Genomic DNA, 25,553 nt, shown 5'->3' with positions numbered 1-25,553 from the left:
TCTAGAAGAGATTCGATACCTTTAAGGATCCGTGTGAGAAGGAAAGTCTCAGGTCTCTAACTACGTGATTCGGAGAGGGTCTGAATTTTTGCATGTCCAACAAACAAGAACAAATATGTTAGAATTCTGAGGGCTGCATTTATTGCAGAGTAAGGGCTTTCATATGAACTGATCTATAAGTAATACTATAACTCTTTTTTTCTCCCAGAGGTCAAAAAATGGAATTTGCTCCTGTTTTTGTTGTGTTCATGTTCAGATGAATGTCTTTGTCATGTCCCACTCCACAGCGGTGCTTAATATGAAGCTCATAAGTAGACACTCAGACCTTTAAGAATTTGTAGTGTTTCTGTTCTGTATTTCTGTTTTTCCCTAGCCTATATATTCATATAAATGTTCCTTACGGTTTGTTTATACTTTTTTACACAAATCTTTACACAGTAAATCTTGATATCAAACCCATTTCTGCTCTCTGAGATGCCCCGAGTGCTTGGCTCATAAGCGTCTAAAATATAAAGGTGTCTATCTTCAACCACCAAAATTCTGTGTAAGGTTATCCAACAGAGGGGAGAAAACACGTCTTACACGGAAAGCCAGCAGAGTCCTGATTTATTTTTGTAATATCAGATTATATTTCAGTGTACTGGTAAAGGCTGACTCAGCTGATCTCCCCACTGTGTCACTTACTCACTGATTTTCCCCTTCAGAAAAGGTACCAAGCAGAAGCCATTTAGTAAGACAAAGCCTTTAACTATCCAAAGAACCCCTGAGAAATCATTGTTTCTAAGAATGTAAATCAGGCCATTGTTCCTCTGGTGAAATGTACCTACAGTTAAAAACAATAGAGGCTCTTAAACTCCATTTCTCTGCTTACAGTAACATATTGTAGGAAGTGTATTTTTATGGGTTCTTTAGAATGTTCTAGCTGTGTAGCACTTCTATATAGAACTTTTTGTCCCGCTCTCTCTCTATATATTCAATACAGTTCTATATACATAGTGCTTTAAACACGGCATAAACAAGCCAGAGGCGATGACTACCCGAGATCCGAATTTTCCATCACCTGAAATTCTCATCTCTAGAATTCCATTTGATATTAATTTGACACTAACGACTTCCTCATTTACTCGCTGTTGATCTGTTCCCAGGTAAGAAGAAGCAGCCTTTTATTATTGCCGCACATACCTTACAGCACAGTGGAATTCTTTTCTTTGCATATCCCAGTTGAGGAAGTTGGGGTCAGAGCGCAGGGGCAGCTATTATAGTCCGGTTTCTGATACTTCTGGGTTGTTTACAGATTGATTCGAGACGGAGCGGTTTAGACCAAACAACCAACTGATATGTCACATTTTTTTGTTTCATCTAAAAGGTTCTCAGCTGGACACAGTTGGAGGAAAACGATGTCTGCCTTCTTACATACAGGAGCTCACAAATACCTAGTTAGTATTAATATGATTGACAGGAAAGACCTCTTTTCCAGAGAGTACGGCCAGCTTCGCTCTGCTGGACTGCTGATCATAGATGGATGTAGAAAAGTTGGGATCTGAACTTACAGCCTCATGATGCTTTTCTGTTACGTCACTCGGGAGATGATGCTGCTGCACTTCTGTAACTTGGGTCACAATCTCACTGTACAATACTCATTAGTTGCTCAAAAGCTCCTGGTGACACAACTGCACTTGACTATAGAGTGTACAGTTATGAAAAGGAAATGATTTATAATCATTGGTGTCACCCAGATTTCTTTTTGAGTCTGGTTCCAATCAATGGTTCATCCTCATATCGTCTCGGAGTTTTTTTTTCCTCACCATTGCCGCCTCGGTCTTACTCAATAGGGATGAATTGAAATTTTTAACGTATTCTGTATTTTTATATTCCTGCGCTGTTAAAAGTGCTATACAAATAAAAGTGAGTTGAATTAAATCAGTAACTCTCATGTAGTACAGTTCCACAAAAGGTTCAGGAACCTCAACCATAATGCACCTACAGACCCTGAGAATAAAATTAATACTAAGTTGAGCAGCTGAAACTTTTCATTGTTTTTTTTTTTTGTTTTTTTTATCCGTTTAGCCATCTCTCCAATCCACTAGCCATGTCTTTGTTTTCGGGGTCAAATCTCTTGGCAGTTGATGAGCTACGCAGACTACGTGAGAAAGTGAATCTCTCCTTGAGGCCGTGAGCAAACAACCTGTGGTCAATAATTCATCTAGGGCCAAAGAGCATGGAAGCAGCAGATTCCTGAGTGAAACTGAAGCCAGTGCTGTTGAAACAGGTCTGAGGTGAGGTGAGCCTTCTCTGTGAAGGTGACCGTCACTGTGGGGACAGAGCTCAGCAAGAACACCGCACTCAGAGGTGAGAGCCAGCAGCATGCTGTCCAGCTAAATCAGGAGGTGAAATAAATGTTCCTGTAGATTGTGTGAAGTGCCCTGTGGCTGGCTATGACGTGAAGCACTCACACGAAGGCTCATGTTATGACCAAAAGTGAGCAGAACGTTCGCATTCAGACCTGAACAAACAATTAACCAGAGAACTCGGGTCCTCGGGGCAAGGGCATGCTTCAGGAGGAGTTTTACTAAGTAGGCTCTGGTTATGAGAGTAAGAATCTTATACAACTTCTTGAACATCTGTGCACATGTGTAGATTTAAATCTGACTTGATGCACAATGATTTATGTTGGTGTTCTAAATGTAGAAAAGGTTTGCCAAAAATATCTTGCACAGACAAGGCGTCATTACACAGGAAGCTATCGATTGGAGGAGTGAAAGTGTTCACAGTCCCACCCTTATAAATAATTCAGTTCAACAAAGTGGAGAGCAGAAGTGTCGAGTAAGATGCTAGTCATTTCTTCCACTTCCTGTATTTAAATGACAAGACAAATATAAATCTCTTCAAACACTACAGAAGCATTTGTCTCGACTTGCCTGAACTGAGGAGCGTTGTGCGAGTACTCCTCCTTCGGAGGCTCAGACGCATCCTGTGGTGTTAATAAACCCACATCCTCGGCTTGGTCACTCATGGTCCTGGACCTGCATAATAACGAGAAGAACGAGTAAGCGTGTGCGCAGTCAAAACACAACCTGTCTCACTTCCACAAGCTCCCCAAGCTGCTTCCTCTGTAACTCACACACAGCACTTGTTATTGACAGGTTCATCTAAGGGAAAAAAAAAAGTCTTTGAGACGGTGTTATGAACATTGAACTTATGGACTTCCGCACTTATTCGCTATTAACAGCATGTTCTCTACCTTCTTCTACCTTCCTGGCTCTAATTGAGCACCTTCATTAAAGGAAGATTGAGTCATTGCTGCGTGTAATGACAGGCCTCTTCCTGTTTTTTGATTCACTGCTTAATTCTCCCGAGAGGCTCGACACGCTGCTGCATAATAAACAGAGATGGAGCATGGAGTGAGACACGGAATAAGCACTTAGGCTGTATTCCAGCAGCTGCTTCTATTTATATTAGAAACACGCAGGGTGACGCTATACTAAAGACACGGGAGAGGAGGGCACAGGAAAAGGTGCTAACAAATTCTCTAAGGTCAGCCTCAGGTTCTCAGAGATGAGTGGGGGCTATGGAAAGCCAACAGTGACAAAACGAATGCAAATCTGAGCTGGAGTTAATACTCATCGAAAAAAGACCACGCAACACAGGACTGGGTTTGAGCTGATTATAACCAATGAATAAAAACTATTGTGGCTCTGTGTATGTACAAGATGGCCGCCTGTTGCTCTCTCACTTGCATTAGAGTTGACGTTAGATATAAGTCATGGACCCTGATTTCACCATGAACTACAAGTATGGCTTATTTGACTGAAAAGTTTATTTAAAAAAATCTCTCTCTCTCTCTCTCTCTATATATATATATATATATATATATATATATATATATATATATATATATATATATATATATATATATATATATATATATATATATGTATATGTATATATATATATATATATATATATATATATATATATATAAATATATAAAGAATAAAATCAGGTCAATATAAATGGTGCTGCTTTAGAGTGAAGCATGATGACTTGTATAAGAAACTGGAAAACATCTGGCAGCAAGTACACAATTTTTGTCTGGAAATGGGTTGTGAAATCCCCCACTGATGAACCAGTACAGGTATGACTGAGCGTTTTTAATGGTTGACCTGCCTGCAATGCCTAGCACCTGGCAGCACGGGTCTGAGGGGTGTTTGTGTAACGTGAATTCACGTCAATGGAAAGGCTCTTTATATTGTTATAAGTTAAAGCGTCAGTAAGTGCTCCTTTCAGCGGTAAAGACCTGGCCTGCAGGTGTTTGCTCAGTATGAATGAGACCATTAGCCTCTTGCTGTATAGCTGCTGCAACAAAAGACCAATCCCTTTATATTGACTTACTTATGTAAACTGTACATTTGAAACGTCTATAATCTGTGCATGTGTGCGAGCAAAATCAAAAGAGCTCAAGAATAAAATCCAGGAGTTGAAGGACAAACCACTGATCAAGCGTAAAGGGATGTAGGAATAAACTGCACACATTAATCATTTTTATAAGCTAAAATCAAGGGGTGTCCCCCCCCACGCTTCTGTTAGATAAATGGATCTCCATTAACAAGATTCAAGACGTGAGGAATGTTGTTATTCTTTCAAAAGCTTGGAAATAAAATCCATGATGAGTTTCTAATCAGATCAGATCTCTGAGGGAAACATTAATAAGCTTTTCACGCAGATATAGATACTGATCAGCATCCTGTTTTCAAACCAATTCAAAAGCACTTTGTTTCTTCACAGTCGTTTCCTCTGACGGCTCACGTGTCTGCCCGTGGCTGGTTGTTTACACCGTCAGTCAAAAAAGGGGGTCAAGGGACACGCTGATTGATGAAAAGTACCAGGTTATGTAGAGAAAGAGAAACGCTTGTGTTTTACTGGATACTCCGAGGACGTTTTGATAAAAAGCTTTAACTTGCTCGGGGCATTAATTGGAACCTTTACTGAAAGTGGAAAATGTTGAAAACACAGAATCTTTAAAGGGTCATCCCAGAGACCTGGAAGTAAAAAATAAGAAATAAAACTGGAAGAATAAAATAACAAAATGTGATGCGGCCCAACACAAAGCTATCTATAACAGAAAAACCCCAAAAAAGTGTTTTTTCCTCTTATACTACAGCTAAAATATATTTATGTATGTATGTATGTATATATTTATAAACAAAGACATATTCATCCATCCATTCTCTACACCACTTATCCTCCTGGGTCACAGGTAACCTGGAGTCTACTCCCGGACACTCTGGGTGCACATACACACCGGGGGAAACACTAGAACATGCAAACTCTACACACACATGACGGAGGCAGGAATCAAACCCCCAACCCTGAGGCGGTGGTGTGAGGTAAACTTGCTAGCCATCAAGGCACCATGCTCACCATATGTGGTAGCTCAGTGGTGAAGGTGTTGGACTACTGATTGGAAGGTTGTAAGTTCAAACACCAGGTCCACCAAGCTGCCACTGCTTGACCCTGAGCAAGGTCCTTAACCCTCAACTGCTCAGGTGTATAAAATGAAATATGAACGACTGCAAGATGATGTAAAGATCGATTTATAGTTCTGTTTAATGTGTGGTACATCAGTCGAGCGTGTTCGTTCCTGTCATTCACTCCCCAGCTTCTCGTAAGAATTGTCATGTTGCACAAATCCTTCCATCCTGAAGATTTCCTGTGTGGGAAAATGTACAGCATTACCTCTGACTGTTACAGCACCGACACTGGAGACTCCTTTCAATGCAAAATCTCCTCACCCTAACTGGAACTACAGTCAGACCTGCTGGTATAGAATCTGTAATCAACCAATCAGAATAAAGAATTCAGGAGTGTTGTGGTAGATTTGCGAGAAAGTGGTAGCTCAGTGGTTAAGGCGTTGGACTAATGCTCGGAAGGCCACCAAGCTGCCACCTCTGGGCCCCTAAGCAACGCCCTTAATTGCTCGGTTGTATAAATGAAATAAACGTAAGTCGCTCTGGATGAGGGAGTCTATACTTTAAATGGGGTAATTCAGCTAATAGCACTTTTAGTAGCATTTTCATTTCATTCATCCCCAAATCATACGACTACAGTTACATTTGCTGCAGTAACTCAAACTCAAAAGTCCCATAGCTCTCATCTTGTTTTCTTTTCATGATCAAAGACCGACCTTATTTTGGGCTTTCCAGACGTCTAATTTTGATCTGACTTGCGTAGCGGTTTATTTTGATTCTGATGTCGTTGAGGTTCGGACTGTTATGTCTCGTATTAGAGATCGTTTATACAGGCATTGTTTTGGCAACACAGAAGTGACAAAAACAATGGCCTCAAATGAGACTGATACTGTTTTTCTAACAGACTTTGTTTAGTCTCATTTCCAAACCAGACACAACATAAATAATATCAAAGGAAAACCGAATCTCCTCCTAACTCTCCTGGGTCACGTTTGTGCCTCGTGACCGAGTTCAGCCCACAGAGAGACGAGGCGAGGCGAGTGCAATGTGAGGCCGTGCTGTGTGTTTAGCAGAGAGCGTAAAGTTGATTAGGAAAGCTAAATGGATTAGCTGTAGTCCTGTGATGCCACAGCCTGGTAAACATGCGGACGAGGGGGGGACCACAGATTGACCTTCAGCGTTTAGGAAACAGATCTGTTCACGTCATCGAGAAGGAGCGAATGACCTGCAGGAGACTTAGATCTTGTCCACATGCTTATTAAGGGGATTGTGAAGTACGAGGGGGCGAGCAGGTGGACGTATTTGCTCACTACCATGGGTTTTGTTTCCATGAGGGCTTTGTTGTGGCAGGTGGTGGGGACAAACACACTCCCCCACACACACTCACTTACACACACACACTCTCTCTCTCTCTCACACACACACACGACTTTGTTCTTTGAGATGTCAACAATCCTTTGTTCAATTGTATAAATGCTGGAGGAACTTCAAAAGGTCCTTCTTCAAATGGTGTCAACGCCAGATTACACTTAAGACAAACTTATTATTATTTTTTAAAGTCCTTTTTTTAAAAGCCTTTATTTCATTACTTCAGTTTGGGTTGTAGATACATTTCCTTGGTTATACCTTCAGCTCAAAAGAAATCGATCCAAAGACACTAAGCTATTTGTTTAGAAAGGGCGGATTCCTTGTCTTTAACAGCAGCTCTGGCAGGAAATCAAACCCCACGTCTGTATTAATGCACTCGCTTCAAACACGTCCACGTTTCTGTGGTAACAACCTACAGATATTTATACAGTGAGAAGCGGCGAAACTAATAAAACTAATTTGATAAACGTTCTATTTAACAGAAAAACAATTATTCTGCCCATGAGGAGACATTTATTTGGCATTTATGGAAGGAGTCTCCAGTACCAGTGCTTGGTAACAATGTTAAAGCTGTAAAAGTAAGAGAAAAGTTTGTGGTTGTTCTAGTTTCTCAGCAACAAACTGCAATTTTATCTTATTAACTTCAAGAGAAAGAGAGGGAACAATTGTTTGTCACTGCAACTGATAATCACAGCTTGGTTTCCTCTACACTTTATAACATAACTGCATTTCTTTAACCGATGGAAATATCAATTGCTGTGGTATAAGACGAATAAAACACCTCCAACAGGATGTGCTGTCATAGGGAAATAATCCGCTTGGAGTGCTAACACACTTGGTCACATCACACCGTCCTGTTGACTGCTGATTATTTTCCTTTAACTTTAGCACATCCTTCAGTGATGTAATGAAATGAAACTGCTGCCAGCGTTAGCAGTATAATAGTAGTAGCAGTATTATAACAACAGTATTATAAACACCTGCCGTATAAATAAACTGCCGTAAATTGTTTCGTCATACTTCAGACAAGAAGTAGGCGCGTTTCCGCACATGCGCAGTACAAATCGTGTATCTGATACGGACCGAGTAGTGACCCTAATGTCGCCATACACTTCACGAGCGTTATTAGCGTTGTAATAAGCCTCTTTATGGAGTAACATTTGGCCACAAAGGCTTTCTTAAATGATTTCTTCTTGTAATTTTTATAACCAACCAGTAAGCTAGTGACACTTGGGTGACCTCACAGTAAACCTTTTCAATTCTAATCCACTTTTAAACATTTCGAACTCGCTTTTGTCTTCGCTTTGCTAGCACGAGGCTACGTTAGCGTCGTTAAACTTCAGAATTCTTTAATAAAACCGAATAGAATTAGTACTGTTTTTATTTTACAAGCTGAAAACGGGGTAAATTTGATCAACTGAGTTTGATGAATTGACTTTATAACGTTTCATGTGAAAAATATTTGTCTGTAATTTGTTAGCAAAACCCTTCAAAAAAGGCCCTGTTACTAGTTAGCATGTAACTGCGTCCTCCTGTCTGCTCTTTACCTTCCATAATAGTGAACCTTACACCACTCCACTTTCACACCTTAATCCTATAAGTACAATAGAAACAAAATGCATTGTTTTCTCTTTAACCTAGTGACTGGACAAAACACTGGCCTTCAGGAAAAAAAAAACAGAGAAAATGAGAGGAAAAATAACTAATTAAAATAGAGATATAGATTACTAGACTAAATTGTAGCTTTCTTAATCAGTTAAGCTTTAATATGCATCTTTCACATGAAAAATAACAACCGCAGAGTATTTCTAACACATTTCTAGGTGTGAGAGTGTTTTAAAAGTCTTGAGTGATTTCAGTAAACACTTTCACGCTTTAATTAAACACAACATTGCGGCATGAACACACTGTTGTTTTATTTCTCTATGCGCATAAACCATTCCCAAAGCCCAAAAGTCATGTTAAAAGTTGCACACAGGTCTATTGATATGACTCGAACCCGAGTCTCTAACTCTACTGTATAATCAATTCTCGCGAGAAACTCCAGCATCTGGTCCACGACACGTACCTGCCGGGTTTCTAGTCCGCTAAAGTCACGTCCTGGGCGCAGGCATCACGGCGAGTGCACATGTTACCGGACACACGAGCCGGACGCTCCCGTTATTCGGTTTGATTAAAACTTTTTTCTGCAGGTCAAGGGCACAGACGGTCAAAGCTGAAAATGAATAGGAGTGAAGCGGAAGGCGCACAGTTGCGTCTCCAGGCGTAGAGACGATGAGCGCTTTGTGGAAAACCACTGGGGTCAAAAAAACAGTGTGGGAGTCGGCTCCTTGAAGCGTGTCGTTTAACTGAACACTCTGAATCGACTCACTACTGCTGATAGAAATATGGCTAAGTACAGTAAGACCCCGACCTACCAACGAGTTACATTCCGGGAGAACGTTCGTAAGTCGGATTCCGACAAAGTGAGTCTTATGCACCTTTAAAGCATAAAAAAATGATTCATTTTATAAGAACGAGCGACGTCTACCATCTTTTCGCCTCGGCCTAATCTCTCAATTGTTTCCATGGTTATTGCTTTTCGCTTCCTAGCAGTCCCCTCCACATCACCACTGCTGTTCTTCTTGCTTCCGGACATCCATAGCTCTGATTGAGTGCTGTACTACTGCACACTATCGCACTGTACAGTAAGCACACAGCAGCACAACTGTGACAACGTCCTGCAGACACGCGAGCTACTTCTGCTATTTGTTCGCATCTACGAACGGTCATAATGTGAGGACCGTTCGTATCTGTGACAGTTCGCGACTCGAATGGTCATGAATCGGGGACTTACTGTGCATAAATCACACATCTCGATAGGATGGAAACGGTTATGAAATGACCACTACTTATCAGGGGTGGACTTTGCAATAGGCAAAAGTAGGCAACCACTTTGGGGGCCCCCGGAACCCAAGGGCCACATAAAAATGCAAATGATATACATTTTAAATGAATCATTTTAAATAACGTGCAATAAACATTTAAACAACACTGAAATGATTCATATTGTTGTACCTCATGATGTAGGAGAAGCCCTTTTTATGTCGCATATAAATTACACCGCAGTGAAATACTTTTCTTTTCTCATCCATATTGAAAATCCATATCATATACATAGGTTAAGGTGTTGGAATACTGATTGGAAAGTTGTGAGCTTGAATCCTAGGGTCCACCAAGCTGCCACTGCTGGGCCCTTGAGCAAGGCCCTTAACCCTGAATTGCTCAGATGCATAAAAATTAGATAAAAATGTAAGTCGCTTTGGATAAGGCCATCAGCCACGTGTCAGAAATGTAAATGTAACTGTTGTTAGGATCAAAGTACAGGGTCAGACATGATACAGTGAAGCTTCCCTGGAGCAGCGATGGCTAGGGGCCGTGCTCAAGGGCCCAACAGTGGCAGCGTCGGTAGTGCTGGGGTTTGAACTGCCAATATTCTGATCAATAACCCAGAGCCTTAACCGCAATCACTTGCACAAAGCCTATTTTGCACCTATACATGTATCATAGTGTATTTATATTAAAATTTTATTAATTGTTAATTTTATTCTTTTCTTTTTTTTTTTTTTTTTTTACTATATCTGTCCTTACAGCTCTTGTTTTACTCACTACATGTTATACTGTATATGGTTATGTATGTGGCAAATTTGTTTAGACAATCCACAATCCACACCACAGAGTTCCGTACGAGATTTCACCGTAAGCTGTATTTGTAGAACAAAAAAAATGTAAACTTAATTATACTTACTTATTGTAGTGAGGAGAAAAAAGGTTGAAATCTAAAAAGTTTCTCTCGTGAATTGTTGTATGCCAATTTTACAAAATGTAAGTAAAGCAAAGTAAAGAAATATCATACGTATTTTATCTACTACATTTCTCTTGAATAGATAAAGAAGCCTTTACGTACATTACAGCACAGTGGAATTCTTTTCTTCACATAGGAAGAGGAAGTTGGGGTCAGATCACTGGGGCAGCTATAATACAGCCCCCTTGGAGATGAAAGGGTTAAGGGCCTTGCCTAAAAGTTTGGCAGTGCTGGGGCTTGAACTCCAACCATCTGAATAACATCAACCCAGAGCCTTAACCACTTGAACCACCAAAAAGCTAACAGATAGTTTTACATTAATTGGTTTAAAGCATGTGTACACTTTGACTACAGATGAGCCTTGAGCCTCAACCCTGCCCTGTCCTGCGAATGTGCAAATGTAGCGTGTATAACAACTCAACATGGCCTCTGGGAGTCTGCTAGTGAAGGGAAGAACACACCTGAAGTACAGTCGTGATCCTTGTTTCATCCCCGTCTGTGTCGCGATCCAAGATCTACTGCAGCTTCGTTTTGCTAGCAGGCTTTTGGTCGATCCTTCTGTAGCATTAACACTTGCTCATGGATCTCCCACAGATACACGCATGACTACAGCACTACAGAACAGATGGAATCGTCGAGCTGTGTATATAAGTAAAAATATAATGAGTACTGTTTGTGTATGTCGTTATAAATGAAACGGTTAAAAGTTAAAACACCCTTTAACATTTTAATAGCGTCATTACTCTTCTTCTAAATTAATCCATTAAGCTTCTTTCTTCTGCGTCTACACCACGTGTGTTTACGTAAGCCTGAGCAGGTCAAATATATAACACAGGAAAATCTGGAGTATATTCCAGTAAACCACTGAATAAATAAAGCAACTAGCATTGAATTCATTACATAGAACTAATGTTTGAAAACTAGCTATGGTTGCTAACTAGAAACTATCTACAATTGTGGAAATTGCATCTTTACCCGGTGGCAAAGTAGAGAGTCGGAGCGTGGATAAACAGCTGGGTGTATTTTTGTCGTCCAGATTCTGGTGGTTATAGCGTGTGAATTATTTTTTGGGGGAAAAAAAGAGGAATTTAAGATGGCAGATGTTTGGGTGGTTGACCTAAAGATTTACATTAACATCAGAGAAAAGAAAATGCTATTTGAGACCAACTAGTGTGTTTTTTCTTTATCACCGAGTAATATTTTCTTCCAGGTCTATTAAGGAATGCTGGGAGATTCCATCAAACTCCTCCATCAGATGCACAGAAGTAACACAGAACCAATGAGCAAAACATTTTTATGTTGTTTGAGAGATAAAGCAGAGCGCAGTGTAAATCATACCTGTTGCAGGTGTGTGAAGTTAAACTCAGGTGCTTGGCCCCCTCAGATCGCTCTGTGTATATGTTCACGCATCCACCGAATCCCAGAATATGGTCATGTCAAGTCGGTGAAGCGTCTCGGGTGGATTGTGAGCGGAAATCCATCACCTCTGCACATCTCCCTGCGGTCCTGCCCTCCACCCAGAAACATAATCAGATTTCATATTTACTCTCACAAATCCTCCTCACATAATCTCCAGCAAACAGCTATTCATAGACCCAGAGCGCATTACACAACCTGTACTGGCTAAACTGATCCCGCTGTGTGACAGAACAGACGACACACAGACTCGGAGATACAAGGTGATGTTTTAGGAGCGATGGAGTGGATTTGACTGGTGAAGCGGTGAAAAGGGAAGCAGATAAACAGCTGGATTAGGATGTTAGCTTTACACAGGTTAGATTTGAAAATCAGGTCTTGTGTTGCTAATAACAACCCACTCGCCTTTCTTAACTCACATGAGCATATTTATTCCATCACATTTATTTACGCAGGTGAAGCTTTTCCTTTCCAAACTTTACACTCACAGATGTAGACTTCAGGTTATTGCACAGTACCAGCACTTTACCAGCACTTTCTGGTGTTGTCTCTAAAGATTCTCGGTCATCCGGGTGCAGTTTTCTGGAAGTTGGAGTCACTTCTTTCTATTCAGATCGAAACGTTTCACTACTCACCCGAGCAGCTTCTTCAGTCTGAGGGAAGTTGGCAGGATTCCACAAAGTTGTATCCTCCAGCATCAAGGATCCTTCCCTCCGGATGAGAAGTGAAACACTTCGATCTAAATAGAAAGGATTCCAGTTGACTCAACTTCCAGATTTCCTGGAATTATTTAAAAGACAGTTAAATTCAATATACATGCTTTTTATTTTTAAGTTATAGATCACCACCTTGCAATTCAATCGAACAATTAATCAGGTTTACAATTGTGATGTCCTTGACACTACTTGATATGAATCTGCACCATACTCATGATGAAGGGGAAAAAGAAGCAACACTGCCAGTGATCTCAAGGATATACATCGATCAGCCATAACATTATGAACAGTGAGAGGTGAAGTGAATAAGACTGATGATCTCCTCATCATGGCACCTGTTAGTGGGTGGGATATATTAGGCAGCAAGTGAACATTTTGTCCTCAAAGTTGATGTGTTAGAAGCAGGAAAAATGGGCAAGTGTAAGGATTTGAGCACAACAACGAGTTTGAGGTACGACTTGGCCTCCAAATACAAGTCTCACCTCACAATTAAAGGACTGCTGCTAACATCCTGGTGCCAGATACCACAGCACACCTTCAGGAATCTAGTGGAGTCCATGCCTCGACAGGTCAGGCAGCCAAAGGGGGACCAACACGATATTAGGCAGGTGGTCATAATGTTATGGCTAATCATATCTATATGTTTCATGCTTGTTTTTTGGCGTCATTGGATAACTTGACATACAGAGTCTGGAGAGTGAAAATCTATGAGTTATTTATTTTTCATTAATCATCTCAACTTGAAGTTCAGACACCTGAAAAATGCTACGCTGAAATGTGATGCTAAGCCATTGGGTGTTCCTCAAAGTTTGTTACCAGCTAACTTTAAAGACTTGAAAATTGGTAAGTGTATTCCGTGACAGAGGTCAATTTCATGGTTAACATTCTGTGGTGATTGTGTGTACTATTAATGACCTCTCCGTTTAGTTCCAGCTTGCTAGCAGTCCCAGCTAGTTAATGCTAAGGATTGCTAACGTGCAAAACTATCGGGACTACGGGGTTTCCTTTCGATTTGATTGTTTGTTAGTTTCAAATGTTGTGTCTTTCACATCAAAAATAATAGTAATTGAACGTTGTTGTTTTTTATTATTATTAATTGTGTTGCTCTACCGTTAATAACTTGTCAGTTTAGTCTCAACTAGCTACTGCTATCATTGTATTATTGTGTATATCCATAAGAGAATGGTTTATTTTTTTGGCTAATATCACGATAGCACCAGTTAATATCTGGACAGAAAGTAAAATATATTCATCCCCTTATAAACAGACAGTGAGAGACACTACACACACTGCTTTGCCAGACACTGCTTAAATGATGTTGCTCTCCTGCACTGGTTAGCTCAGACATATTCAGACAGTTTGAGCAGTGAAATAACAGTGAAAACCATTCATGGCTTCTTCGAGGGAATTCTGAAATATGAATAAAGTAAAAACATCAAAACTGAAATAAAAACACGCGTTCAATCTAATCCTTTTACGTGTTTAGATAATGTTCACTGCATTCACACCCACAGCCCACTGATATCAGACTGTTATGTTCATGTGATTTTACCATCTCCCAGTTAATAACATGCAATAAAATCCCAGTACAAATGAGATCTGATTGGTCTGTTTGTAATGATTACACACTGCAGTAGTTGAATATTTACAATTTTATTTTTATTGAGAAGATTGTCTAGGTGTTAAGTGCCTGTACATTTTATTAAACATAATTAAACATCTTATAAAAAAGCATGTGATTTCCCCAAATCTAAAACCATCTACTTCTTAAACCATCTACTGAAGAAGCCCATTATTTTCTTCTTCCTCTTTTTTTCAGTCGATCCAACCGACTTGTCGCCTGCCATTTCACTGTCTTGCTCCAGCTTCTCCTGCATGTCCTTCACTCTAACCTCTACGTCCTTTAATCTACTGTTAGCGCACCCTTCCATATCTTCCAGTGCTGCAGCAAAGTCTTTCACCGTGGTAAAAAGTTTTTTCTCCAGGTTTCCATACTGTGAAGACATATCTCTGGCCAGATTCTTTGTCTTCCTCTCAGTTTTCTTCCTGATCCTTTCCTCTTCCTGCAGTCTCACAGTCGCAGTATTCCACAGTTTCTGTCGGTCGTCGTTTTTTTGCTGTTCCCACTTTTGCATTCTCAGCTCTCTGTCTTTGAACTCTTTCTCCATCTTTTCTTTCTGTGCATCCAGTGTTTCATTAAAGTCTCTCCTCAGCTGCTCCATCTCTTCCATCCTCTGTATATCCCTCTGCTGGTAAACCTTCAGCTGCAGTTTTTCCTGATTTCTTTCGGTTCTCATCCACCACATTGCTCTTTTCATCTCAAGCTTTTCAGCCTCCTCTTCCTCGATGCATTTTGCCATCCATTTCTTTTCTTTCCTCCACTCTTCCTCCATCTTTGTCCTTTCTTCTTCGAACAGCGCTTGTTCCTTCTGTAATGCCCTCTGGCTCTCCTTTAACTTGTCCATGTGTTCCCACATCTCCTCTCTGTCTGTCTGTCTCTCCCTCTGAATCATTGCCTCATATTGTTTCATGTCTTCGTTCTCTCTCTCTCTCTCTCTCTGCATCATTTCTTTGTACTGTCTCATCTTCTCCTTCTCTTTCTCCATATCTGCCAGCATCATTTCTTTCCACTGTCTCATCCTCTCCTTCTCAATCTCCATATCTGCCTTCATCATCCTTTTGAATCCTATCATCTCCTCTCTTTCTTTTGCTCTCTCCCTCTCCATTCTCTCCTTGGATTTCTCTAGGTCGTAGAGCCTTTGTTCCATCTCCTTCAGCCTTTTCGCCATGAACGTTTGTTCATCCGACCTCCTCCTCTCCTCCTCCGTATGTTTCTCTTCTTCCTTTCTCCACCTCTTGGTTTCCTGAGTGCGCCTCAGGCTGTCCTCCTTCAGCCATTCTTCTCTCTGCTTCTCCATCTCTTTCCTTAACACATACATCCAATCTGGACTCGGGCCCACCTTCTCAGTTGCCCGCATGTCCTTCAAATTGTCGTCCTTCTCTCTCATCCTGCTTTTCTCCTTCTCCAGGCAGCGTTTTTGGATGAGGTCTTCGCAGCGGAGTTCGATTTCGTGGCATAAAAACTTTCTTTCCTTCAGGAGTCTCTGAAGGACCCATGTTTTGAGGTCCTCCATCTTGTTCTCCATAATTTTCTCTTCCATGTTTGTCTACTGACACTAGTAGTGATGGAATTTAGAAGAATAAAAACAATAATAATACTTAACAGGTAATTATAATCTATAGAAATAATTGCCTGTATGATTTTAAAGCAGTGTAGAATCGGTGCTCTGTAGTCACTCTCTGAGCTCTCCCTAGGAAACAGAATCGGAATCGGAATGATGATGTCAGAGGGTGACGATGTCGGAGGGTGATGATGTCAGGGGGTGATGCTGCCAGGTGATGTCAGGTGTCATGTTTACACACAACATTAAGAATCCTTTTTCTCCATGAAACAATTTAATGCTATACGTAGATGGATTTTAATTGTACACAACTTGGTAGCTATAGCGACGTTTACAGAGATTTTCCTTGAAGGATTTACAGAGAAACGTGTTTGTTTCACATCTCCTGAATCAGTGTGATCAGACGCCTTCAACAAACTCTTAACAACATGCTCAAAATGGTAAGGTTTATTGCGGGGGAAGACAAAATAAAAGTCTCGAAAAGAAATACTGAGTAAAATCATCTCAGGCCTTTTACATAAAAGCATTTAATCGAAACACCACAAGCTAATGATACAAATCGGCAGAAATACAGATCTTTATGTAGTGTAATGAATGACGCGAAATATACAAAAAACTAAATAAAATATCGAAAGGCTTTCAACTGTTTCACTTTATAACGCTGGCTTGGAAATTTTTCTTTGCCTGTCTGCCTGTGTCGATGCGCGCGTCCGCGTCCGGGAGCGTGCACGTCACCGATAAAACAGCCAGGGGCGGTAATATATGACTTTAATGCCATCATGGAGGAAAAGAAAGCAAGGAGATTCGAGCTGGTTGATTCAGTAAGATTAGCTCAGGTCAGGATAATCATATACTCTGGCTACACCTGTTGTTGTTAACCTAATGCTGACTGAGCTAACGTTAACACGGGTACACGGGTCGTTGCTAGGCAACATCAGACCGTAAGGTTACATGGAAACGAGTTGACTTTTAAACCGCTTTAAAGTGGAGGACAGTTTAATGTTAGATGATCATAACCCATATCAGAGGACAGGTGAGGTGGAGCTGCTTCAGGACAGAGACGGTGAGACAGGGAGAAGAAGCTGCAGCAATCAGTGCTGCCAGATTGGACTGATTGGATTTCCAGCTTAAGCCCCGCCCATTTAAAAAAATACCAGTACTCTGATAACTAACACAACAACAAACAGAAAATCCAAAAACATGGGTTTAATGCAAAAGGGCACTATTGAGACACACACACGTTAGCTACATGTATATACGCTTTATTTAGCTATCAAACATGACATCAGAATTTTATAGCAGTATACTAGTGTATAAACACGCTTACCTTTTTATAGGTTTTTCCATTTCATTTCATTTCATTGTCTGTACCTCTTATCTGATCTGTACTCGGGTCACGGGGAACCTGTGCCTATCTCCAGATCCCGAGGCAGCTGGAGATTGTGCCAGCTCCAGTAGACAGAGGCCAACCCTGCGAGGATCCTGAAGCATCCAGCGATGGACCAGCTTCGGATTCTGCTTGGTGAGGATTTGGGTATATCAAAGCAACACTGCCAACCCTATGTGGACTTCGAGGAACATTATACATATGCTGTATCTGCATCACACTATCCGGTGTTTATAATAATCTATAATCACACTATCCGGTGTTTATAATAATCTATAATCACACTATCCGGTGTTTATAATAATCTATAATCACACTATCCGGTGTTTATAATAATCTATAATCACACTATCCGGTGTTTATAATAATCTATAATCACACTCTCCGGTGTTTATAATAATCTATAATCACACTCTCCGGTGTTTATAATAATCTATAATCACACTATCCGGTGTTTATAATAATCTATAATCACACTATCCGGTGTTTATAATAATCTATAATCACACTCTGGTGTTTATAATAATCTATAATCACACTATCCGGTGTTTATAATAATCTATAAATCACACTCTGGTGTTTATAATAATCTATAATCACACTATCCGGTGTTTATAATAATCTATAATCACACTATCCGGTGTTTATAACAATCTATAATCACACTATCCGGTGTTTATAATAATCTATAATCACACTATCCGGTGTTTATAATAATCTATAATCACACTATCCGGTGTTTATAATAATCTATAATCACACTATCCGGTGTTTATAATAATCTATAATCACACTCTGGTGTTTATAATAATCTATAATCACACTATCCGGTGTTTATAATAATCTATAAATCACACTCTGGTGTTTATAATAATCTATAATCACACTATCCGGTGTTTATAATAATCTATAATCACACTATCCGGTGTTTATAATAATCTATAATCACACTATCCGGTGTTTATAATAATCTATAATCACACTATCCGGTGTTTATAATAATCTATAATCACACTATCCGGTGTTTATAATAATCTATAATCACACTATCCGGTGTTTATAATAATCTATAATCACACTCTGGTGTTTATAATAATCTATAATCACACTATCCGGTGTTTATAATAATCTATATTCACACTCTGGTGTTTATAATAATCTATAATCACACTATCCGGTGTTTATAATAATCTATAATCACACTCTGGTGTTTATAATAATCTATATTCACACTCTGGTGTTTATAATAATCTATAATCTCACTATCCGGTGTTTATAATAATCTATAATCACACTCTGGTGTTTATAATAATCTATAATCACACTATCCGGTGTTTATAATAATCTATAATCACACTATCCGGTGTTTATAATAATCTATATTCACACTCTGGTGTTTATAATAATCTATAAATCACACTATCCGGTGTTTATAATAATCTATAATCACACTCTGGTGTTTATAATAATCTATAAATCACACTATCCGGTGTTTATAATAATCTATATTCACACTCTGGTGTTTATAATAATCTATAAATCACACTATCCGGTGTTTATAATAATCTATATTCACACTCTGGTGTTTATAATAATCTATAAATCACACTATCCGGTGTTTATAATAATCTATATTCACACTCTGGTGTTTATAATAATCTATAAATCACACTATCCGGTGTTTATAATAATCTATATTCACACTCTGGTGTTTATAATAATCTATAAATCACACTGTCCGGTGTTTATAATAATCTATAATCTCACACTCCAGTGTTGAGAATAATCTATAATCACACTATCCGGTGTTTATAATAATCTCCGGTGTCACCCACATGAGGTTGGGATCCCTTTTGGTTTCTCTCAAGGTTTCTTCCTCATACCATCTAAGGGAGTTTTTCCTTGCCGCAGTCGCCTCAGGCTTGCTCACTAGAGATGATTTTGTCTAACATCTAGGACTTTTTGCACTATGTTTTTTGTTTCTTATGTTCTGTAAAGCCGCTTTGAGACAACGTCCACTGTTCAAAGCGCTATACAAATAAAATTAATAAAAAGAATTAAATTGAGTATTTTTATTTGTGTCCCGCTTTCGTATCAGAGGACAGATGAGGTGAAGAGGCTTCAAGACAGGGAGTGATTCAACACACACACACTTCATAAAAGCTTACTAGTTTTTCTATTCTAAACCCCTGCAGTAAGGTGGATGTGTCTCTGACCGACGTCAAGTGATTTATTTTTACATTTTCAGCTACAGCGGTTAGTTTGAAATAAAAGTTTAAGAGTGGAAATTGAGTCTCACATTATTTCAATTTTATTCAGACACAAAACATTGATGGTGAAAAGTTTTGACTTGGACCTTGGACTTGGTGGTCAGACCCTATTAAACAATAGAGAAAGTAAGACATCTTTTTTTATATACATAGTTATATACATTTTGTGCCAATCAGAGCGATGTGCCAATCTCACGGTGCATTTCATTATTTATTTGATAGTAAAATTTACAGACAGTGGTTAAAAAGTGCAATCCACATGTGTACATGGTCATAGATTTTGTAGGAGTGTGTTACCTGTACCTGTGTGACGTCATCAGCAGTCGGTTCGAGTAAAGAAGCTGACAGCCCCGGAGTCCGCGTTGTCTTATTATTCACCTACAAAAGCACACAAAAGTTATAAACATACATATCACATTTATTACAATGATCTAAATACAGAGAGGTAAAGATAAAGACAGGTTTGTTTTTCTGTTTCTGTACATTTCTCTGTGTGATTTGTGACTGACTTTTACACCAGGTTTATTTGTCAGTGCCTTGGTATATTGTAATAATAATAATTATTACGATTGTTTACAAGGCTGGAGGTTCAACAAATCAGGTAATCTGCTACTGTGAATGAAGTCGTTACATAGAATTCGTCATTCATGTCAATTCATCGCTCAACATCACCTAATTTCATCATAAAATACAGGCCTGGCCTACAGGAAAGAAACGTTTAGGTTTATTCTATTTAATATCGTGTTGGTTATATTTATGGTTTGTGTTTGCTGAATAATATAAAAGATTAGAATTAGATTGTTGGCTTTATTTGTCACATATACATTACAGCACTGTGAAATTCTTTCTTCACATATCCCATCCTCAGGGATCGGGATCAGAGTGCAGGGTCAGCCATGATACAGCAGCTTGGCAGTGCTGGGGCTTGAACCCTGATCTTCTGGTCAACAGCCCAGAGTTTTAACCACTTGAGCTACCACTGCGCTTTTCTATTGCCAGTGGGGGAAAATTCTTACAAATGTCTTTGAGATCATTGAAGTACTTGGGTTATAATACTTAATACTATATATACAGATCAGGCATAACATTATGACCACCTGCCTCCTATTGTGTTGGTCCACCTTTTGCTGCCAAAACAGCCCTGACCCGTCCTGCACTGTGTATTCTGACCCCTTTCTATCAGAACCAGCATTAACTACTTCAGCAGTTTGAGCAACAGTAGCTCGTCTGTCCAGCCTTCTCTTCTCCCCACGTGCATCAATGAGCCTTGACCGCCCATGACCTTGTCTCCTGTTCACCACTGTTCCTTCCTTGGACCACTTTTGATAGATACTGACCACTGCAGACCGGGAACACCCCACAAGAGCTGCAGTTTTGGAGATCTTCTGATCCAGTGGTCTAGCCTAAACGATATGACCCTTCGTCAAACTCGCTCAAATCCTTACGCTTGTCCATTTTTCCTGCTTCTAACACATCAACTTTGAGGACAAAATGTTCACTTGCTGCCTAATATATCCCACCCACTAACAGGTGCCATGATGAGATCATCAGTCTTATTCACTTCACCTGTCACTGCTCGTAATGTTATGCCTGATCAATGTATATATTAATCACAATGTAAGGTTTATAAAAAGTGGATTAATGTCATGTCTAACATCAGAATGAGAAAAGGAAAGGGAAAATTTTCAAACAACGTTGACGGCATTAGTTCAGACACCCTCGATTTACAAGAGTCCGATTTACGTCACACAACTGAGCAGTTGAGGGTTAAGGGCCTTGCTCAGGGGCCCAGCAGTGGCAGCTTAGTGCACCTGGGATTCAAACTCACAACCTTCTGATCAGTAACCAAACACCTTCACCACTACAATCTACTAACGTTTCCACAGAGGATTGATGATGGAAATGCCATGTTGATGAGACAGGTCAGAGGAGAAAGCAGACTGTAACTCAGATGAACACTCTGTACAGCCGTGATGAAGAGAAAAGCGTCTCGGAACACACAGCAGGACAGGCTAAAACAGCATAAAACCAAGTCAGGGTTCGCTTCCTGCCGTCTTGGGCTTTTTGCCCAGTCTTCCGTCAGCATTTCTAATAAGGTTTTGAAAGTCACTCTGGATAAAGACGTCTGCTTAGTGCTGTAAAAGCAAATTAGAGGCTGGAGTCAGTCTCCGGAGGCATGCAAGTAATCATTTTCCTGTACACTGCAGTGTTGCTCAGTCTTAAGCCTGGAGATTAGCCTTGTCCAGGATATTTTATTAACGTTACTGTGGCGAAGTATTAATGCAACATAAACAGATGAAATGAAAAAATAAATAAAGATAATAAAAATGGATTTGCTGAGAGGATTGTTTTACATTTCGTCAATTTCACCAGAAGGTTTCTACACAAGAAGAGATTTAGTACATTACTGCAAAACAGTCTCTAATGCATTTATGCAGCTTTTGTTACAGGATTGTTTACTGTGTATAAACTATTCCTCTATTTCTTTAAAACGTTTAATGCTTGAGACGATGTGTAAAAAATTCCTTTTTAATTTTACAGGATAAATTAAATTTATTTATTGAGTTTTTATTAGCGATGACACCACACCACTTCTTACCTCCAGCATCAGCTCAGATCAGTGCCATGCTTCTAGGCTGATATTCTTTTTGTTTTTTTTGCTTTAAAAACTACAAAGCCTCAAAAATCACTTGCACTGCAACTCTAATAAATTATAAAGTATAACTATAAAAAGAATCTATTCTAACAATACATTCATAGATTTGGAAATATTTAAATAAATATATATATATATATATATATATATATATATATAATAAAATAATTCTGAAACTAAATAAATAAAATCCAAATTTAATTCTAAAACATATTTATCCAAATTCAATTCTAAAAAAAATGTAAAAAAAAAAAAAAAAATTCTAATCTTTTCAATCCATTTGTTAAAGGATCAAAGAAATAAATACATAAATAAGTAAATAAATTAATATATCTGGATGTTTTTAATATTCCTGTATAAAGACTGAGATTTTGCTACAGCCTGCTTTTTATAAAAAAATAAATAAATAAATAAATAATAATAAAAAAAAACATCACACCGGTGATTGTCCCATTTTACTAGTCTAACAAATTTTCATCACGTTTGTTTAAATTGACAGCAGAAGGAAGAGAGCCACACAAGGACAGATGTGATTGTCTCATAAAAAGTTTTATTTTTTTGCCTAAATGTACAAAGGCAAGTTGCAGTATTGTATAAAAAAAAACAAAAAAAAAAACAAAAACGAAACATGGTAATGTACACTTTACATATAAGAGGACAGTCCAGGAGGAAGCTGGAGGATCTGAGCGACAGGAATTATTTAAAACGCAACCATTAAAAAAAATGTAAACATCCTTTTAGTACCAGTGACTGATACTGTGTAGAAACGGTCTCGCTGGGCCAGAGACGAGGGAGGGGGCGGAGCTCGCTTACGGAGGGAGGGGGGAGTCCAGTGTGAAGAATGATGCAAACCATGCAAAAGTGCACAGCTTCCAACTACAGAGATAAATCAAAGGTCAAGGTCAAGCACCATTGGAGAGGTTTTACAGAGGACAGGGAGGCCAAAATCAGAGCGCGTGACGAACAGGGGGCCCGTTTCCTTTACAGCTTATTGCCTTGCGTCAATCGAGCTGAACCGAACGCACCTGAAAATTTGCGGCTCTCGGGAGGATGACGGTGTTGGACCGCGGAGGATGATTAAGAGCACTGCTGAGTAATTTCACGAGATTGAGGACATTAAGAAAAACACACACTTTTATTAGTGAACCTGAATGTGCATGTGGCTAACTCGCTTAGAATCTCTCTGATAAAACCCACCACAAACCCCCCCCCTGCTGTTCCTTTCACAAAAGATTTATATAATGATATTTGGGGTGTGAATAGCGCCTGGAGTTAACAGAAATGGGCCCTGCTGAGATTGATTTAATAACAAAAAAAAAAAAAAAGGTGTTACGACATCAGTACAGAGGTGTTAAAGAGAGGAGGAGGAGGAGAGCAAACAAAAAAGAAAATTTCCGACATCTTATAAAGCACTGAACACCATAAAAACCCCATGGCGCATTATCTTTTAAAATAATTCCTCTGTACATCATATACAGACACCATATTGTGTGTGCAGAGCAAGACAACAAGCTAAAAAAAAGACAAAACAAAACAGGCAAAACAAAAATAGTGGAGGAACGAAAACGATAAGCTTTGCCTGAGAAGACACCGTCACATTTCTAGTGCTATAAGTACACCATGCTGAGCCACGACACACGCCTGCTTGAGGGTTTTTCTTTTTGATTTTTTTTTTTTTAAAAAAGGGGGGATTTTTAAGTAAATAAAATATCATTTAAAAAAACAAAAATCAAGCTCTGACACTTTCGCAACACGGTAGAGCAGCACATCACGTCAACCACATGGATCCCTAACTGAACTTCCCAAGGAAAACACGTTACGTGTCGTCACATCACTGACTAGTCGGGTTACGAGTGAGTACGTCTGACAGTGCAGAGAGAGAGAGAGAGAGAGATGGAAAACCAAAAATCAAAGCTCTCTTGAAATATAGCAGCTTAGCAACGAGCGCAAGGCGAGATGTTTCGTTGGGTTTTGTCTCATTCCACATGACCTCCATGTCTACACGCTCAACACTGCTTCTGCAGGACTGGCCATGCGCTGGACCGGACGAGCCTCGACCAGCCTGACGCTTTAATAAATACTTACGTGAAAACAAATTTCCATCCCGAGCCGTGAACTTAAAAAAGAAAGTGAATATATTAAGACGACGGACACGGGCGTTTCCTCTGCGTGAAAGTGTGAACTGTTAGCTGGACCAAAAAAAACAAAACAAAAAAAAAACCCTGACCCTCCTGAAAACACAAGAGAAAAATACAATAAAAAAATGAAAAAGCAGTCTTGAGGCATGTGGCGATGAGAACTACAGGAGAACCGCCACCAGTGAGACACGTTTAGGAAATTTAAAAACGCAACCGTTGTGTGAAAAATCACAGATGCTTCAGCGAGGAGGAGGAAGAGGAGGATGTGCACTCAAACAAAAAAAACAAAAACAAAACTTCAACCATTTCAACATGTTAATATATGATCAGTCTGTTTTTTTTTCTTTTTCTTATTTGACCCACCGGTCTGCGCCTCGACGCCCGAGCACAACCTGCGCGTGGGAGTGTTATGCAGTCCAACATTCTCACGAGTTGAGGTTTTTCATTTTGGGTTGTTTTGTTTTCCCCCTTCCCCTAAACGACTCCTCGCTAGTTCACAGAGAGAGTTCAGTAGCCGGCCGGGCGAGGTGGGGCAGCAGGATGGCTTTTGAACCTGGTCTCACAGTCCTCAGTGGGGTAACGAGGTACGGATGCTAAGAAAAACATCAGTCTGCCACACATTCCGGCAGAAACCCAAAAATAAACATAAAACAACTAAAAATATAGAAACACCATTCAACTGATGTCTAAATGAACTCCATATACTTCCCCATGTGATCCAGTCACATGTCGTATTTGTAAAGATGAGGTCGAGTCAGTCACGGTTCCCTGCACAGAAAGAGAGAGAGAAAGACATTTTTTAAATGTACTATAGGAATGAAACCAAACACAAACAGAATGAACAGATCATGTGACGGAAACAAATACAAATTTTATCAACACGCAGCCGTCCTGATCTAAATCAGGTTACTAAATTTTCCTCTCCAACACTATAAACAATTTGAGAGACAATTCAGTGATTGGCCACTGGGTGTCAGTGCAAGACCTCCTTTACAGGAAGCAGGTTCGAATGCAGCACCACTAAGTAAAGACCAGCCCCAGCCTAAGCTCCAGTGCCTTTAAATAGCCATGATGATTCAGGATTGTGAGGTGCTGTGAGGCGTTTGAG

General features: G+C 39.6%; 2 protein-coding genes across 8 annotated transcripts in view; both read right to left on the bottom strand.

Annotated features, from left to right (window-relative positions):
- The window catches only part of gramd2aa (GRAM domain containing 2Aa), a 35,846-nt gene extending 18,259 nt beyond the window's left edge, over nucleotides 1-17,587 (bottom strand). The window contains exons 1-5 of one of the 6 annotated variants that reach the window (XM_058401521.1): nucleotides 12,732-14,523; nucleotides 12,019-12,186; nucleotides 11,656-11,719; nucleotides 11,142-11,319; nucleotides 2,919-3,023 (exon numbers count right to left, since the gene is read on the bottom strand). In XM_058401521.1, the coding sequence (XP_058257504.1) occupies nucleotides 2,919-3,023; nucleotides 11,142-11,170 (134 nt within the window). In that variant the 5' untranslated portion in view covers nucleotides 11,171-11,319; nucleotides 11,656-11,719; nucleotides 12,019-12,186; nucleotides 12,732-14,523. Of the gene's footprint in view, nucleotides 1-2,918; nucleotides 3,024-8,904; nucleotides 9,129-11,141; nucleotides 11,320-11,655; nucleotides 11,720-12,018; nucleotides 12,192-12,731 lie in introns of those variants that run through there. The other 5 variants (XR_009205910.1, XR_009205909.1, XR_009205911.1 and 2 more) reach the window with 5 other exon arrangements.
- Nucleotides 17,588-22,840: 5,253 nt separating this feature from the next.
- The window catches only part of LOC131360354 (zinc finger protein 609-like), a 59,481-nt gene continuing 56,768 nt past the window's right edge, over nucleotides 22,841-25,553 (bottom strand). For both annotated transcript variants that reach the window (XM_058400735.1, XM_058400734.1), the window contains exon 9: nucleotides 22,841-25,213. Coding sequence is in view for 1 of the 2 variants with exons in the window: in XM_058400734.1 (XP_058256717.1) it covers nucleotides 25,204-25,213 (10 nt within the window). In the remaining variant the exon portion in view is untranslated. The remainder of the gene's footprint in view (nucleotides 25,214-25,553) is intronic.

This window comes from Hemibagrus wyckioides, linkage group LG10 (assembly GCF_019097595.1).
Source record: "Hemibagrus wyckioides isolate EC202008001 linkage group LG10, SWU_Hwy_1.0, whole genome shotgun sequence".
Taxonomy (NCBI): domain Eukaryota; kingdom Metazoa; phylum Chordata; class Actinopteri; order Siluriformes; family Bagridae; genus Hemibagrus; species Hemibagrus wyckioides.
Note: the sequence above shows the minus strand (reverse complement) of the source record. Positions and strands in the feature narration are given on the sequence as shown.